This window comes from Eschrichtius robustus, chromosome 5 (assembly GCF_028021215.1).
Source record: "Eschrichtius robustus isolate mEscRob2 chromosome 5, mEscRob2.pri, whole genome shotgun sequence".
NCBI classification, from domain to species: domain Eukaryota; kingdom Metazoa; phylum Chordata; class Mammalia; order Artiodactyla; family Eschrichtiidae; genus Eschrichtius; species Eschrichtius robustus.
The window spans coordinates 23,559,503-23,578,536 of NC_090828.1; the positions used below are offsets into that span (position 1 = coordinate 23,559,503).

The 19,034-nt window shown below is 35.2% G+C and overlaps 1 protein-coding gene across 1 annotated transcript in view; it reads right to left on the reverse strand.

Annotated features, from left to right (window-relative positions):
- Positions 1-19,034, reverse strand: part of SPAG16 (sperm associated antigen 16) — an 894,878-nt gene that overhangs the window by 475,555 nt on the left and 400,289 nt on the right. The window contains exon 11 of the mRNA XM_068543791.1: positions 1,900-2,043. Coding sequence (XP_068399892.1) covers positions 1,900-2,043 — 144 coding nt within the window. The remainder of the gene's footprint in view (positions 1-1,899; positions 2,044-19,034) is intronic.

The following is a 19,034-nucleotide window of genomic DNA, read 5'->3' on the forward strand; positions in this document are numbered from 1 at the left end:
TGAAATATAAACTCCTTCAGAACCGATCTCTACTCCAAATAAAAAAGAGCTTTTTTGTTGTTGTTTCTAATAATCATTTATTATTTTCACCAATTCTACAAATGGAACACTTGCTATTCATTATCTCTTACTTAAAACACATATAGCTAAATGTATTTTCTCCCATTATTTTTATCCCACATGCACTAGAAAAAAAGGAGTGTGGCTGCATTTTACTAAAATTCTGCCAAAGAAAGTACTGAATGTAAATTCATACTATGAGTGAATAATGATGTATTTCACCTCATTTTAATTTCAGTAATTGACTGGGAAAACAGGAAGATCTGTTAAAAGGACCATGTGCTGGTCAAACACTAATGAGAAAATTTCAGAGTCACAGGTTGTCATGGTGACAGGGTATTATAGAAATCTGATTAGTATGCCCAGCAGCTACAGAAGTGATAGGCTACACTTCTAATTGTGTTGTCTCTGCTTGCAAGATGGGCTTTATGTTCCTGAGACATGAGAGGCAGTGCAGATTCGTTTATCCACATACCAGATACAGAACACATTACATGTTCAAAAATTAAATTCAAACATCTAGTACCAAAGATAAAATTATATTTTAAAAACATTTTCAAAAATTAAAATTAAAAAATTAGTTTACTCTTCTCATGAACACACAAATTTCTGAACAATTTAGTTATTTTTATTTCAATCTAATTTCATTGACATTCATACCAAGGATAAGACAAAGATGGTTTAAGAAAAAAAGTCTTGTGAAAACAAAAAATAAATAAATCAATAATGTCCTCCTAAGACCAAAATTTCCCAATGGAATGGTTGAGAAGCTGCACTAAGGACTATGCATCTCCAAGAGTAGTTAGACCAGAGACTGTTAGAAAGAGCCAGATACAGCCAGATGCTTAACAAATGTTAAGCATAATGTTGAATAAGAGAAGACAGTTGGGATTAGGGATAGCAGTTGACCACAAGCAACTGTGGGCAGAGCTTCCTGCCACCAGAATAATGTATGTGTGTGTTTAACAATGTCTTTCCTTCTGTGCCCCGGTTCTTTTGGTACAAAAATTCAGTGAATCCTGAAAATTACAGGGCTCAATGCTTTCTGTTCTGCTTTATTTTCTTTAATGTCTTGAGTATCATTGAAAGTTTTAAAGAAATTGATCACTGACTCCTGATCCTTTTTGGTAGAAAACTTAATTCTAAAAGGAAATCATGCAAGATTAACAGAGGCAAAGTAAACATTGATATGCATTATTGAAATTCATGTGCCTTTTCAGAGCTTACGAGTACACGGAGCATTTCTAATGCTTGTCCTGGGAAGCTTATCACTCTTTTTAAACGCATCAGCATGTGGACTACGTTTTACATGTACTAAATATCAAAAGCAATCAATCTAAAGTCAATATAAGGAAAGCCAAAGGAGCATTTATCTAGACATTTTGAAATTCAGTGGAAGAGGTGGGGTTGCAGAGAGAAAAGTGGCAGTACAAAGTTTCAAGTTTCATTTATACAAGACGAGAGAGGCCTAGAGATCTACTGTACAGCACAGAGCCTACAGCAAATGATACTTACTGAATACTTAAAAAATTGCTAAGAAGGTAGATCTTACGTTAAGTGTTTTTATAATGATGATGATGATGATAAAATAAAGTGGATGGGAAGAAACTTTTGGAGATGATAGATATGTTTATGGTATAGACTGTAGTGATGATTTCAAGGATGTATACTTAACTCCAAACTTATCAGGTTGTATACATTAAATATGTACACCTATTCACACTTCAATAAAGTGGTTTAAGAAAAATAAATAAATAAAAGCCAGCAGAGTGAAGACACAGTGTAAACAAGTGCATTCCTGGAGAGATCAGGCTGTCTCTGGGAGTTGTGTGTACTGACCTGGGGTGGAAGCAGCAATCCGAAAGCCAGTCAGTGTGGCCCAATCCTGTGAGAAGCACATTGCCTTTGGGGAGCCCCACCACCTTCCAGACGCGGTCCTCCCCACAGGAGACGAGGATGTCTTTGTGGGGGTGCGTGGCGATGCTACACAGGGAAAGAGGAGAAAAGGTAGTTATGGGGAGGTAACAGTGAATGGTTTCATACTGGGAACAAATGAAATGGCAGGGATTATCCATTTCAGCCAGGCAGGATGGCTTACTCAGAATGCTGGCTCAGAAGCCAGAAGAGCCAGGTTCGACGTCCTGGCTATAGCTCTAGCTCATGGCTTCTTGAATGCCATCAATCTAATTAACTTCACTGGATCTCAGATTCCTCATTTGAAAAATGGGATGGTTGATTTAGGTGAATGCTCATGTCTAATTCTGGTTTGAAACAATAATTCTGTTTTTTTTCTTTCAGGGAGGAAAAGTTATGCCAATGAAAATTTGGTGTTAGGATATTTGGACCAGTAGCCATGCTTATTATATAAAAGCAAACTTCTTTTCAGACTATAGTATACCTTAAATCAGGCATTATCCAGGAAAAGATCATGAATCATAACCACATTATCATAGCTCTATAATAAATTCTATAAATGAAACATTAACTCCATGGTCCACTATCTACACAAAGAAAAGGAGCTCAAATTCTGCACTAATATGTCACTTAAATTTGCTTCAGTCAACGCACAGTACACAAATTACAGTAATGAATTCAGGATGCAAAAGACAATTCCCACTCTACAAAGGCATAGAGGGAATTGAGAAAGAAGTATGTAAAATTAATGATTAACACGTTGAGCAGTATGATTTGAAGCAGACTATGATCATTGTGGCTGTTTATTTATTTATTGAAGCTAATCCATTCTAAAATCAAGAGTCTCAAAGGTTAATGCCTGATATTTTATCTATGGCAATGCTTTAATCTTATTTATATAGCATTTCATGTACAATGTAATGGGAACGAATGTGCCCAATGTTAAGCACCTATTAAAATACCAGCCTAAATATTAGCAACAAATTGTTCAGCTTCAACCTAGCCATCTCAAATCAAAGACATAATGCATTTACTTGCCTATATAGTGAAGTGAAACAAATAATGACTTAAAAAATAAGAATTACACATTCATTTCTCCCACAGTCCATTCTATGAATGGCATTGTTCCCGTCTTCTGCAAAAAAGACTTTAGGAAATCAGTTTCCCAAAGAAATCATGGTCTGGGTCCATACCTACATGAGTAACTCCAGGACTTACATACATGAGAGCAAAACTTTTCTCCTTATGGATCCCTTCCAATAATACCATTAAATCCCAGAATTTTGAGCTGAAAAAATCATGTCCTTCCATTAGACCTATCCAGTTTTGGAAATCTGCTGGGGTCAGTGTTGGAACTATTCAACTCACAGGCATGTAACTACTATGAGCAGGGCCTTCTTTCTAGTGAAACAGTTTCCCTTTTCTCTAGCACTTTGCTGCTCAAAATAAGCATAGTAGAAGGGAAATTATTCATTTTGTAATTCATCATAATGTTGGTTTGTAACTTTCAGAAGGCCAATTCAGGAAAGGAATTTATTACAGCTCAAACTGGGGAGAGGATACATTTATAGAACTTAATTAGAAGAAGAATATGATGAGAGGTAAAAAAATGTCATATTGAAATGAATTCTATATTCAAACACACCTAAGAAGGCAAACCAAATCCTTGAAGCTACTGAGTATGATGTATGTTAGCTCACAGCTTTCCGGGCAGACACATGCACACTTGACTAGATGATAAATTACCCTCTTTACGTGAAGATAACTAAAATCACTGATGTCTTTACGAACTTTGAAAGATAAGTTTCCAAAATGACTTTTGTGGGGGAAGCTACTTGTAGAAGTTAAGGAAAAAAAGATAAACACAAACCTATTGTTGGTTAATCAGTTTTGGAAGTGTTTTTCCAGACTCTTCTGAACCCTTCTACTTTGAGGGCCCCTCCATAACACCCGAACTTCCTGAGAACTGATCATACTAATCACACCCTCAGGTTTCTCTATGCATATATTTCTTTTCTAACATTACATAGGACTTTTTTCCCTAATTATTCTGGACCAGTTTCAGTCAAACACTGACATTTTATTCTTTAAAAAGTATAATTTACATCATCTATGAAATGGTCTTTAAGTGATTAGAAATATTTCCCGCGTGTATAGAAGGGAATTTAATGCTCTCGTAAGAATCAATTAACAAGTACCTGTTATTGAGTTAGTCACAGAATAAGTGCACCAGCAAAGACTGGGTCATAGTGATAAAGATCCCCAATCAAGAGCTGCAGATTCTGATTCCGATCATCCCCTGTGGGAGATGATCAAGATGGAGAACACAGGTCAGGGGCCACGGACCAGAAATATTCCCCCAGATACAGAAGTTTAGTGAAGTTGAGTGTCATTATCAACTCCATAATGAGGCACTGGTGTCTGAAATCCTCCTCCTTCTCTCCATCATCAATTAACAATAATAATACCCAACATTGTTTGAAAACTAAATGTGCATCAGAATTTGTACTAAATCCTTAATTCTCACAGCAAGTAGAAAGAAAGCTCACGAGGGCAAGGGTTTATGTCTGTTTGTTTGTTGTGTACTTTCTGTATACTCACCCCCAACAGTGGCTGGGATATATTAGCTATTCAGTTCATACTTGTCATATGTCTGACGGGGGGGACTTACTTCAGTACAGTTAGTTTTATTATATTATGACTAAGTAAACAGAGGTTGCGACATTATGTAAATTGCTCAAGTTTGATAATAGATGGAGGCTGACTTTGAATCCAGGATGGTCTGAATTTGAGGATCATGAATTTAGACATTTTTACTTAGCGTCAGTCTTTCATAGCTTATTATTTATATGTGTGTACTGTAAATATCAATAATTCTTGTAACAGAGATGGGAGATATCATTCCCAGTAAATGTTTAAGTCATTTAATCATTATTAAGTCCTGAGTTAAAGAACACATCTAGGAATTTTCAGTGTATGTATCAGAGCTGGGTACCACCTGACACAACAGTCTTAAAAAGAGGACCCTACTCTTTACAATAAAATGCTCTGGTCCTATAAGAGAAACCCTATAAGAGTAGCACCCCTCGTACATTCTGATCTACAAAGGCTTTTGTGCTAGTATACTACATGTTGCACTTAATAAACTCATTAATTTGCTCTCTTGTGCTGATATTATGAGCCTTGTATTATACTTTAAGTTATCAGAGGGCATTAATGTTTTATTCACCTATTTTCATACAGCACTCTTCAAAGAATAAATAAATATTCTCTGTAAAGAAAAGATAAAGCATAAATGTAGAAGGATATTTAATAAGCATTGATTCCATGGGCATTTAATTCACTGAGAATTTTCCCAGTATATTCAGGCCTCAACTTTCATCATTCTATTTATCTCTAAATCAGTCTTTTAAAGAAGTTGAAAAGTGGGAGAAATAACTAACAATTTATAGGAGTCAGTTCCTGACCTCCAAATGGCATACATTAACTCATTTAATGGTCATAATGCCCCGATGAGTTAGGTCTATTATTATTCCCATTTTGCAGATAGGGAAACTGGGGCACAGAGAGGTTAAATGATCTACTCAAGGTCACAAAGCCAGGAAGTGGCAGAGGGAGGACATGAATTTGAGCAGACTGTCTCCAGAGTCCATGTCTCTCTGGAAAGTGAGCTCAGAACCTCAACCCTTTCCTTTTTTTAGATAACATTGGAGAAGAAGCCAAGCTGAAGATTGTCTTATTTTTATCTAGGGAATTTACTGAGATGCATCTTGAAATTCAAAAACACTGATAATTTTTTTTGTCATTTTTCTAATGATGTGTGAAAGGTTTTAACTATTGTCACTTATTTTCTGGAAGTTGGGCACTGGTTAGGTTCAGAGTGGTGGAGAAATAGATCAAAGTTGATTGGAAAAAAAAGTACTTATGATCTAAAGCTGAGGTTGGACAACATTTTCTTAAAGGGCCAGAGAGTAAGTATTTTAGGCTTATAGATCATATGGTCTCTGCCATAACTACGCAACTCTCCTTTTCACAAATAAGGAGGGAATACTAAAACTGACCCATAAGGGTATTATGCTGTGAGGATAAGTTGGTATATGTAAAGTGGTTGGAACAACATCTAAGCATGGTCAGCTTTCGATAAATATTAGCTATTATTATTATTATTGAACATTATTGCACTTCATTGTAACCTGGCCCTTCATGTAAACTTCCTTAATCTACACATGCCTCTTTTAAAGATCACAGGTAGTAAATTTAGTCCTTAAAATTGTAAATATTTAGAGAAAAATGATGTTTCCATGTGGTTTTGATAGACACCAGACATTGCTGTACTTTATTTGATATTAAATCCTCTGACAAAAATGTAGGACCCACACATAATACTTTCACACATGAACATAAGGAAGCTTTGTGGTGGTCTCTTTCATAATGCGGTTTTTAGTAATGTATTGCGGGAAACAGTGGACAATATGTACACACTGACCCTTCTCCCTGCCTTCATGCACACAGGCAGCATCAAGTAGTTGCTGGTCACTGGGGATGGCCTCTGCGAGGCCCTGGTCATACTGAGATGAAGACAACACAGTTCCTCTCCTCAAGTTCTGTCCACAAATAGGTATCCCTCTTCTAACTAATCATAAAACGATGTTCCTTCTCAAAGATGTCTTCCTGAAGTTCTAATTAATAAGAATAATGAGTTCTTACTTAATATCTTCCTGGCACCTGCCCTAAGTGCCACAAAGTCATTTTACTTTAAACTTTGAATATAACCTTTCTGCTTCCCTTTAACTTACTATTAATTATAATTGCAAGATTCAAAGACAAAGGCCCTGTCACCTCATTCCTAAGTTAATAAGCCTGTGACTAGGGTGAAAATAGTACAGGAAAACATCTTAAGGATTCAAAAAAAGAAACTGTGGGTGAATGCTAGTCCTGCTTCTTAATCAAGTCATGTCCTGATGAAGCATCCATAAAATGTTTTGTTAAACAATATACCAGGCATGTTACATAAAATATTATGTTCTATCAGAGATTTTCTCTCTTTTATAATAGGGCACATCCCTTATAATAGACCACGTGATATACACTTCAGAAGCTCTCCTCTCTAATTGAAGTTGTTCTTTCCAGTAGTAGCGTTACACAAGGATATTTTGGAGGGAATGTGTGGGGGTGTATGGTGAACACTATTAATTATCAACAGAGTCACTGACATAAGCGCCACTGTTAGACTTTTCAAAGAGAAGAATATTAATCTAAAAAAAGATTGTCACAAGAAAGACTAATTAGATACCCCTGTCTTCACCTTAGGTTATTCCGCATTGTAAATGCTTCCTTCACTTCAGTTCACAGGCTCTAATTATTTCCAACACAGAAGATGCTCAGTGGGTTGAAAATGAATCAATATCAAAATGTGAGCCCTGTGAACACTGGGTGACCACTATCTACTCGTCCTTAATGATAGCACACAGTCACACACTGCATATGCTTTTATCCAGCTGACCAGGACAAAAATATACAAAACATCTGTTGTATATAGACTGTTGCTCAGCTAATAACTGCATCTTGTATTTGGGTATGCATCAGGATTTACAAAGCACTCTAACATGCAACTTTTACTCTTTATTTCAACACATATGGATTAAGAGCCTACGATGCAGTATGCAAAACAGACAGGAGCAGGACTCTCAGGGAGCTTACGTGTGAATGTGGGGAAACACAGCAACAATCAAATGACTAAGCAGAATAGCCTAGCAATGAGAAAAACCTAACAAAGTGATATGACAATGATTTGTAGGAGAATGTTATTTTTTGTTGTTGTTGTTGTTGCGGAGCACGGGCTCTAGGCACGCGGGCTTCAGTAGTTGTGGCTCGGAGGCTCAGTAGTTGTGGCACACGGGCTTAGTTGCTCCGCGGCATGTGGGATCTTCCCGGCCCAGGGCTCGAATCTGTGTCCCCTGCGTTGGCAGGTGGATTCGTAACCACTGCACCACCAGGGAAGCCCCGAGAATGTTATTTTTGATGAGGTGGTTACCAGAGTCCTCACTGAAGACATGACATTCTAGCCAAGATAAAAATGACAAGAAGGAAGAAGCATTTTTAGGACAATTTAGGGGCAGGTGGTTTCAGGCACAGGTGACTGCACCTGCAAAAGTGCTAAGGCTCAAAGGAGTTGGTGTATTCAAGGGACAGAAGGAAGGCCAGGGTGACTACAGAGAGAGGCAAGGACTGTGTTGAGGATGGATGAGAGCAGGTGGAAAGCAAGGACCAGAGCATATGGGGCCTCACAGGCTGAGAAAAAAAGACTGGAATTTATCCTAACATCACTGCATAGTTTTAAGTAGGAGACCGATATATGAATGATAATTATTTAAAAGATCTCTCCAGCTCCTGTGTGGAAAATGAGAAAGTGGGGAGCAAGAGGAAAAAAAACAAAACAGTAGCTAGGAGTATACAATAGTAACTTAAGTATAATGGCTTTAGATCCATTTAACACACAGCTGCTCGTCATTATGAAAGGTGTCGCTTTAGTATATTAATATTTTTTGCCATTATCCTCAGGAACAGTCAACTCATAGTTCTTCTCACTAATAAAGAATATTAAATTATTAAGTGTACTTTAAAAAAGTGCCGAAGTAAAATGGATTAAAAGCCATAAAACAAATGTGTACACAAAACAATGAAAAAATCTGTCAAAATAAGATATCAGGTCCCATTCTTTTTCAGAAGTCAGCTAAGAAAATGTGAAAATATGAAATATTAATACTTCCTGGGCACTTTAAGTTTAAAAATGTAATATTATAGATTTTATTCAAGACTATATAGGATTTATATTGTCAGGATCTGGAAAGTAGTACCTGCCTTTCATTTTTATTAAATAGGTGAGGCATTTTCACAGTTTGTGGCATTATTAATAATGCCCCAGAGGGTAGTTAGTCATAAAGGCTAACACTTCCTTTTTATTTTTCTTGTCCAGTGTTCTTCCAACCTCATACGTACAGTAAATTTGGAGTCGGGTAGGGTACCAAATAGTCTTCCCCTTGCCTTGCTGCGTGGCTGGTAGTTCTAATCCTAATCATGGGCAAGGGAAGAGGCAGGCAAGACTGTAAGTGTGTCCTGGCTCATCTCTAGGGCAATACTATTTTTGTTACCTCTTCTATATACTTATATAAATGCTCCATTGAAATTTGTAGATTTGTATTTTTATAAGAAGAATTCCCCCAATACCTATACAAATGTAAAGATTTTCCACCAACACTCAAAGATCATTTGTGAAAAGTCAACATATATGCAAATATGCAGCCCCATAATCTTGCAAAATATACTACCGCCTCATCTACACAGCTGGGCATCTTTATTTCATGGCGTGGCGGGAGCTCCCACTTTGGTGAGTGCACAAGCCAGGCCGTTTCTCAGTTATCTCCCAAATTAAAATTCTTAAGATCAGGGACCTTAAGAAAAGCTATTTAAATTTATTATGTTTCTGTTTTCTCACATTAAAAAATGCAATATCATTTATCCTGTCTCCTTCACTTCATTCCTGTTCTATTAAATAAAACAAACCTTAAGAAAGGATATTCTTAAGCTAAACAATATATAATTTCCATCTTCTCCAGAAGTTGTTGTTCCAGAAGTTGTTCTAATATGTGAAAGAAAGACCATTTCAACATACACAGAGTCAACTAAATGAAATTTATAAACTCCAAAGACAGAGGAATGCAGGCCCCACTATTTTGGTAAATGGAATAAAGAAGATCAATGTAACAGGTCAACTACTTCCAGATTTATGAAAATAGTTCCTGGAACCTTCCTGCTAACTTAGCAGCTGAACATTTTATGCTACACAGTCTTATACACACTGTGTTTCATGTTATGAAATTGCTGTAGTTCTTTATGGTTTAACAAGTTTGAAAAGTTACATTACACATTCATATTCTTAAGAAACCCATTTCATTGATAAAGTTTATTTGGTTATTTCATGTTTCAGCAATCTACAAGGATTCTGTGTAGTTATAAATATAAGAATTTTCCATTTCCTTAGTATATTAGTGACACAGAGTAGATGCTCTTCTAAGCTTAAGTCAAACATCTTCATGGTAAGAGCTCTATCATGAAAATCTCTTCTCAAGGAGGATATTTAGAAATATAAGCTACATATAATCTAGGAATAATTGGAAGTGTTACCACTTAAGACATGGAATTGAGGTACATTTATACATTGAAGTATAGTACAAAAGTCTGTTCTGAACTTGGCCTAATTTATTAGAAACCACCAAGCCAGTGTGATGATTGTGATGATGTTTAACCCTTGACAACTTCTTTTGGTACCTGTTTGATAAATAAATTAGAAAGCCAAAATGAATTATGTATGGCTGCTTTATCACTAAGGAGTACTGACTAAAATTCAACACTTTTGTACAAAGTAAGTTTTGGAATTTAAGAGACATATATTGAAATTATCATAAGTTACATAAATCGTCCTGAGTCTCAATTTCTATATTGAAAAATGTGCTAAGACTGAATGAATTTACATCATCATGTGTCATTTGTGTCAGAGGCCATGTGGCAGAACTGATGGGGACAAGAGAAGGGAACTAATTGGCACTCCCTGTGTGTAGCTGATATTAGAGGAAGCTGAAGAGCACCAGTGAGTGAGCCCCCACCAGTTTCCAGGGGACTGAGGAGAAGTAACAGGGAGTCGGATGAAGGGGACAGTAGTAAGAACTGAGATTATAAAAACACCTTACTAAAGCTATTTAAAAACACAAACAAGTGGAATTCAGGGTTGGCGGCCAGATGTACGCAGCCAGAATTGATGAATAAAATAAAAAGTGTAAGTTTAAGGGGAGGAATTAGATGACCAATCAGGCCAAAGTGAGATCTGCTAAGAATGGCTATGGTGGGACATAAATCCTAAAGGGAACAAGGTAGACAAAAATGGATCCACACAATGGCAGATTAAGAAAAGCAAGAAACAGATATGAAATGGGTCCTGATAATTGTCCATGCAGTAAGATGCTGTTTCATCTGTCTTTTATTACCATGCATTCATTTGTCTCTGCATCGTAGATGCTACTGACCTCTTCTTTCTTCTACTCCATGTGAAAGAAACAAAAATAAAGAGGTATGTATTGATTCCCTATTCTATTTCCAACTACCCACTTTGGGTAAGAAAAGGGGACAGAGAGAGCAATCCAAGCAGCAACCTGCTACGATTTCAGGTAAGCCTTGGACCTTCTGTTTTTGCCCAGCCCAATATTACAACCAGTTAGAACAGGAGCAACTGCACAGATATTCAATACCATGATTTATTGTCTACCCTGAGTTCTACCAAATTCAGTGGGAGAAATAAAAGGTATGCACCATTCCCAGTTCTCTGAAGCACACAGCTTAATCAACCCTCCTTTAATAAATAACTCAAATTACTTTTCTTATTGCAGCACTCAATGTCTGTAGCACAGACCCCTCTGGAAATTACCCAGTGCTTCTCCTATACCATAAAGCTCTGCCTCCAGTTATTTTTGTATTATGTGCTTATATTTGTGTCTGTGTATTTGTGTGTGTGTGTGTGTGTGTGTAATTTGTTTATGTTTTAACGTTTTGTTGTCCTTAGTGAGGAGACGGAATCTCACTGCAAGGGCAATCAGGAGAGATGGTTAAGTGTTTGCTGTAGTGTAAACCCCTTAACCCTGCTTGTTTAAATTCCCAAGTCTGAAGTCCTCTCTTTACCTCACTCACAGATGTAAAAGAATGCATAAGAGTCTTTGGTTCTGTGTACTTGCACATTCTACTTTATCTCTTCTCAATATAAGGTTCCAGTGACCTGTAAAATTTCATCTGATTTAATAACTTCACTTATTTTAAATCTACTTGATATCTTTCCATCCTCTTATATGGCAGATCAGCTGTCCCCCTGGCCCCTGCCCCACACCTTTATCAATATTTCTGGTGCCTTAAAGCAATGTTCACACTGTAGGAGATAAAAAGAATGATGTAGGTAGATAATCACGGAAAATACTTCTTTAGTTCATTTTGGGTAAACTTAGGCACTGACAATTCCTAACACAAAGTTGCAAATGTATTAAACATCATTCTTACTCGAGAATACTTTTGCCAAATGAAAATTATTTTGTTATTAGTTTATCAAAAATACAAAGGATTTCAGATGTCATGATCAAACTTTTTTTTTTTTTTGGCTAAAAACAATCACAGCAATAGTATAGGCAATGGAGTTCTATATAATAGTTACCCTAAAGGTTCTGTGGTCTGTGTACCCTGGACCTGGCACTTGGAAAAATACCTAAACCTCAGTTTCCTGGTATCAGGGTAATGGTGGCCTTGTAGAATGAATTTGAGAGTGCTTCTTCCTCTTCAATTTTTTGGAACTGTTGGTGGGAATGTAAATTGGTGCAGCCACTATGGAAAACAATATAGAGGTTCCCCAAAAAACTTAAAATTGAACTACCATATGATCCAGCAATTCGACTCCTGAGTATATATCTGAAGATAACAAAAACATTAATTCAAAAGTATGCATGCACCCCAATGTTCATAGCAGCATTATTTACAATAGCCAAGATATGGAAGTAACATAAGTGGTCATCAGTAGATGAATGGATAAAGATGTGGCATATATATGCAATGGAATATTACTCAGCCATTAAAAAAGAATGGAATTCAGCCATTTACAACCACATGGATGGACCTAGAGGGTATTATGCTTAGTGAAATAAGTCAGAGAAAGACAAATGCTGTATGTTATCATTTATATGTGGAATCTAAAAAATAAAACAAATGAATAAATATAACAAAACAGAAAGAGACTCACAGATTAAGAGATCAAACTAGTGGTTACCAGTGGGGAAAGGGGAGAGGAGAGGCCAAAATACCAGAGGGGATTAAGAGGCACAAACTACTATGCATAAAATAAATAAACTACAAGGATACACTGTACTGCACAGGGAATATAGCCAACATTTTATAATAACTTCAAGTGGAGTATAATCTATAAAAATATTGAATCACTATATTGTACACCTGAAACTAATATAATATTGTAATTCAACTACACTTCAATAAGAAAAAAGAGTATCATATCACATATTGCTAGTCCAGGAAAAGATCAAATTTCAAAATGTGAAGTTTCACCTCTACTTGTGTGCATTGTTTTTGCACCATTGTTAAGCTGAAAAATCATAAGTCAAATCATTTAATTCAGGGACCTCTGTAATTAAGTCAGAGTAACTGTAGGCAAAGAAACATATATAAAATAAAGTACTTTAATTTTCTCCCCAATGAAATGTTAAAGGGCATCTTGTTCTAAGAGGAGTTTCTTTAGGCACTTCAGGCAGGTGATTTTACCAGGGAATACACATATACATACACATGTATATAATATTATATCATTATGTAATGTTATGTTACATATATTGCATATATGTAACATAACATACATTATTTCATACAGTACCATAATAGTTTATATATGTATTTATATGTTCTAAATCTTTCCAAACAGCCTTCAACTGGTCTTACTAGATTATTGGAAAAATAGTTGATTGCCAATTGTAAGTTCTCTTTTCCTAAAAAATATATGTGAAACTAATTTTTAAAACAATAACTTTTAAACTTTTATACAGTCACAGCCGTTTTTTTGTATTTATGATAGTTGTTAATATATTTTAACTTGTAAAAAATAATTAAGACACATGAATTTACCTCACTTAAATCATCTGACTGATTATGTTTTGCCACATGTAGCTTTTTCTTTACCAAATAAACTTTGATTATTCTTATTATGATGAAACTCCGTGGCTCCAATATAAAATATATATAATCAGAAATAATTACTAAAATTATTTTTCTTTTACTTTTGTTTAGCAACATTGATAAAAGTAAAAACATCTATAAGAAGAAACTGGATCTTTGCATATATTTGCAACTTAGTAATAGTTTTAGTCAAATTTGACATTTATGTCTCTTCTGAAATTTACTTAATTCTATATAATATAGATAAATATCAGCTTGAGCACTGATATTCTCTCTACCACCCATTCCCGTATCCAACTCTTTTGCAATGTAACTTTGCAGTATCTCTCCCAACTCTGAATGTGGGCCTGACCATGTGATTTCTACTGCCAATGAGATGTCAGGAACTGTGGCACACTCAAGAGGCTTAAAGAGTATTTGCGCGATTAGGCTTCCTCTCCCTTTGGCCCTGAATCATCATCTTGAGAAGGATGTACCTTCCCTAGCCTGACAGAGCATGAGAGACACAAAGAACAAAGCCAAGATATCCTGATTTTCACCTCACACTGGGTCAGCTGACCCACACAAGTCTGAGTGAGTTCAGTCAAGACCAGAAGTGCCACCATCCCAGCCCAATACAAAGAGAATTGCCTGGATGACTGCCTCAGATGCTTGAGCATTAAATACTTATTGTTGTATATCACTGAGAGCATATGGCTTTTTTTGGGTTTTTTCGGGGGGGAACACAGACTTAAGGTTAAAAAAGCTAACTGATACAGATTTTTGTGTCTTTTCAGATATTCATATTTCAAAATCAGAAAAAAATGTTCTTTTCACATTTTCTCCACTTGCTGCTATTGAAATAAAACATTTCTTGTATATATTAATTCAAATTTATTATTAAACTTTATGTTCATTATGATTAAGAATCGAACTAGGTATATAAAAATAAAATGTTAACAATTAAAAACTTTTTTCCATTTAATATCTTATGCATTTTTTATGACAGTTTGCACAAGATAAAGTGTTTAAACTATTGTATAAATCATAGCATTTACAGTCATACTCATTGAACATTGGAGCCAGAGGGACTACCATTTGGATATATACCATGTTATACATGCATTGTGAAAACTATTTAATTCCAAGTTCACTCTCCATTGCCTCTATAACTTGGGGCCTAATCCTGTGTTTTCAATGTACCTGTATCCTATGACAACCTTTAATTAGGAAAGCAAATCTATTTCAAAAAGGGCTGATTCACTTCACTGTACAGCAGAAACTAACACAACATTGTAAAGCAATTATACTCCAATTAAAAAAAAGAGTTACATCACATATAGATGAGTGACTAAAAATCATTTTCAAAAAATATTTAGTATTTATTACACTGCTTCCTTCCACTTCTAGAAATAGTAAAAACTTGGATATAGCTTTAAATATTTAAAATCAACTTAAAAAATAATCTATGCTTCTTAGAGCCGACACCTTATCCATAATCAATTAGCATTACTGACTATTTATTATGATTTCAAGATTTCACTAATCAATAAAACAAGGAGAATAGAAAATAACTTTTCTGTGAAAACTGATGAATATGGTGATATTAAATGATATATTTTTCAAATTTCATTTTCTTTGATCTAAAAATCTGGTACCTGTTAGAAATCCCAAAATATTTTGCTGTAAGTGCCTGCAGTCTTGTTAGAAATGAGAGATGACCAAAATCACTGCTTCAATATCTTTCTATCAGTTATAATCCCTCTTTATCAAGTACCATAAGTTCCCTGTAGTTTTTGTTCTTCTTTTTGACTTTATGATTTCTATCTGAGCTTTGAATGTTAATTAGGCTGAGACAGAACTATTACACTGAATACTCCTTCCATCTAACTTTTTCCATCCGTTATTTCCGGTGTCATTTGGTCATGCTACTACTAAGTTGCTGGAAATGTCAAAGGAGAGAAGTAGAAAATCTTTATGCAAAATGAGGATTCCTTGTTATAACCCCCTGTTTTCTGACAGTCTGAAGATAAAAGGACAGCAATTAGAAGGCAACTAGTTCCTTGACCTTTAGGTTTTAGCTTTCTTATTCCTAATACTACTGCCACCCAAACCTGCTTCTCTGAACTATGAACAATCTACAACTGTTACAAATGAGTCTAAAAAATTTAACTTATTATAATTTTCATATTATAATTATAAAAGATGGCTAGAGGGAAGCCTCTCACCAGGTCTTGTGTGTTTTAAAGAGGAATTTCCTGTAAAAGTTATACTCTTGGCCTCTCTCCACCCCATCGTTCACTCCTTCTGAGGATGTGGGAAAAACTTATCTGCACGGTTGTACAGCAACTCTGGAGTAAAGGGTTAGCTTTACAACGGACAGCTTCTTCTAACTTCTGTCTCTTCTCTGGATCAGCCTGCCTGCAGTGAACACACATTTCCAGCTCTTCTGTGTTGTGCTTTGCAAGGATAGGTCCCTGTGTGATAGGTCAGCTGTCACTCAGCATTATCTGTGCCCCAGTAGGTTAGCCTATCCACAAGAGTGGAGTAATAGAAAGCCCATTGTGGCAACACATTGCAATATCCCTTTAATCTAGCTTTTATCAGTAAAAGCTAACATTTTATCTCCATCTTTCAGAGTCCTATGTTTAACTCCCAATGGGTTCTTGACTTGATCAAGGAAAGAGGGTTTTTATTTCCTGGCTCTCTGAATTCCAAATCTTCAGGAAAAAACAAGCACTAGCATTTGGAAGACTAGCATAACATGGTTTTCATAATCTTGGGGCATGCTGGGTTTGATCCTAACAGTTTTAGGTAGCTCCTAATGGGCCTTGTGCTTTTAGGTTTGTGGTTGCTTTTGTAGACTTATAGAGGATGGTCCTGACTAATATGGGCCAAATCCACAGACTAGGAACCATGAATTGTATGGCTGTCTGTGACTAGGTTTATGAAACAACTTCTCAAACAACAGGAAACATTAAACTCTAAAAATCAGATTTTTCCCTAGAAATTACTTATAAAAAATAAGTTTTCTTGAGATATACAAGAATCAAGGTTTTTCCTTTCTATAATTTTCTTAAGACTTCTAAAATAATGTTCTCCATACTTTGAACAAATCACCTGGGTTACCTGTCTGTACATTTATTTTCTCATTTATAGAACATGAATGTTGGGGAATTAAATAGAATTTAAATTAAATTACATAGAAAGCATTTAGGAAAGCACCTATCACATATTAGGTGCTCAATTAAATGCTGGTTACCATTATTTTTCCATTATTTCCACACTTACAAATCACTTTCAAATTTCTCAGAAAATTTATTTTTTTCTAATTTTAAGCCACATAATAATTGGGTTTTACGTATCTATTTTATTTCATATCTAAATTCCTCAAACTTATGCAACGTTGAAAGTGTTTATATAACTGTTTGGAATATTAATGAAAAAAAGACAGATGGTTACTTGTTGGTCTTTTCCAGTCTTTTAATGCTCACTGGAAATGTAGACTCTAATGCAAAGAAGCTAGAGATAGATTCTTGCTTCACACCAACCCACGCAAAGAACTGTCTCTGTGGATTTTTTTCTAGGTTAGGTTATGGGCAAAGGCTGTAAAAGATCCAAAACTGTTGATGAGTACTTTGCTGCCTGCATGTAACACAGAATGGTTGGTTTTCTAGTCCCCAATCTGACAGCAGTAACATATGTTCTCCCTATCTTTGTCATATCTAATTATGAGAATTACTGGTTTTAACAAAAGCCAATGGCCAAGAATGATGATGAATGTTATTTTATATAAACATAATTTTAAAGTTACCTAAGAATATTTTTTCAGGTAAATTAGTTTTCTACCTCAGCTTTCTCTGGAAATACCGAAATCTTACATGTCATCATCTGGGCAATGTTTACCTCCCCATTCAATGGCAATCCACATGCAGAAGGAGATGAACACACCACACTAACAAATTTTTCAATGAGCAGATGTTCCATAATATTTAGTTTTGGACATTAACAAAATGATCCTTTGGCAAGCAAGGCATTAAACCTAATATATTCAACTCCTTTTTTTAAACAATTCACTTCTTATTAAATTTATCTAAGTGGCAAAATATGCAAAGGAATTGAATGCTTATTTACAAATTGTATATGTAATTTTTTGGTAAAAAATACAGACATCTCATTTCTTACTATTAAGTGAATCACGAAAACAAAAACAAAAATACAAAAGACAAATAAACACCAAAGAGTTCCGAGGAGACTGCCGAGAAAATAAGTCTACTTTCAAAATATAAGTGTACACTGGATGTACCATGATAATAATAAATGTTATTCAGATTACGTCTTTAGTCCCTTGCTTGTATTACCAGTAGATGGTTCTCCACATGAAAGAATTCCATTTCATAAGATTGTAAACTTTCTTAATTCAGGAAAGAAATAAAATTATAACCTGGAGAAGAAAATTATTCAAAACCCACAATTCTTAACTCATGTATTACATGGAATGTTATGGTGCTTTCATATTTCATTAAAATGTTAAAAAAAGGTTATATTATACAGACCGATTCTACAAGACTATAGAAATGAATATGAATGCTTAACCATGAATTTAAAAATCACTGAGTAACTATATCTCATCCCACTTTTTGGCCATTAAAATATTCTCTGTTTCCTATCATTAAGAGAAAGTGGATCCTGAAGAATATAGAGATTCAGATAAGTTTCTTTCTTATTAATACAACCTAGATTTCAGTTATATGAATATTTGTGACACTATGCAAAGCCCCAAAATAGTAAAGTACCAAATTTATTAGGGGTTTGAAGGTCTAATAATGCATGTATAATTTGACACAATGAACGCAGCTATAATTACAGTCTACAAGAAAGAGTATTCCATGTACGTAAAAAATAAGTCCTCAATTACCTAAAAGGCTGCATTATTTTTCATTTATTTAACAATATAACTCCACTTTAAACCTGAAAGTAATGAACCTTAAAAATACATCAACAATTAAATCAAAACTGCAAGCATGAAAATAGTAATGTTAAGCCCATGCAAATTATTGTTACAGTTAAGTGATTTTCAAATTTTAACTCTATTTCCACTTAAGTGATTATTTCACTCATTTTATTAAGGAAGGGATTTCTTCAGAAAAAAATTAATGGCACTAATATCCATCACACAAGTAGTCAAGCAATTAAGTAGACCAAAAATCTAAAATGCTCTTGTGCCCAACCAGCTTCCCACCAAGAGAAGAAACAATCTTGCCAACCCAAGTCTGTATTTACCTCTCCATTGTTCTTACCCTTTAATCCAC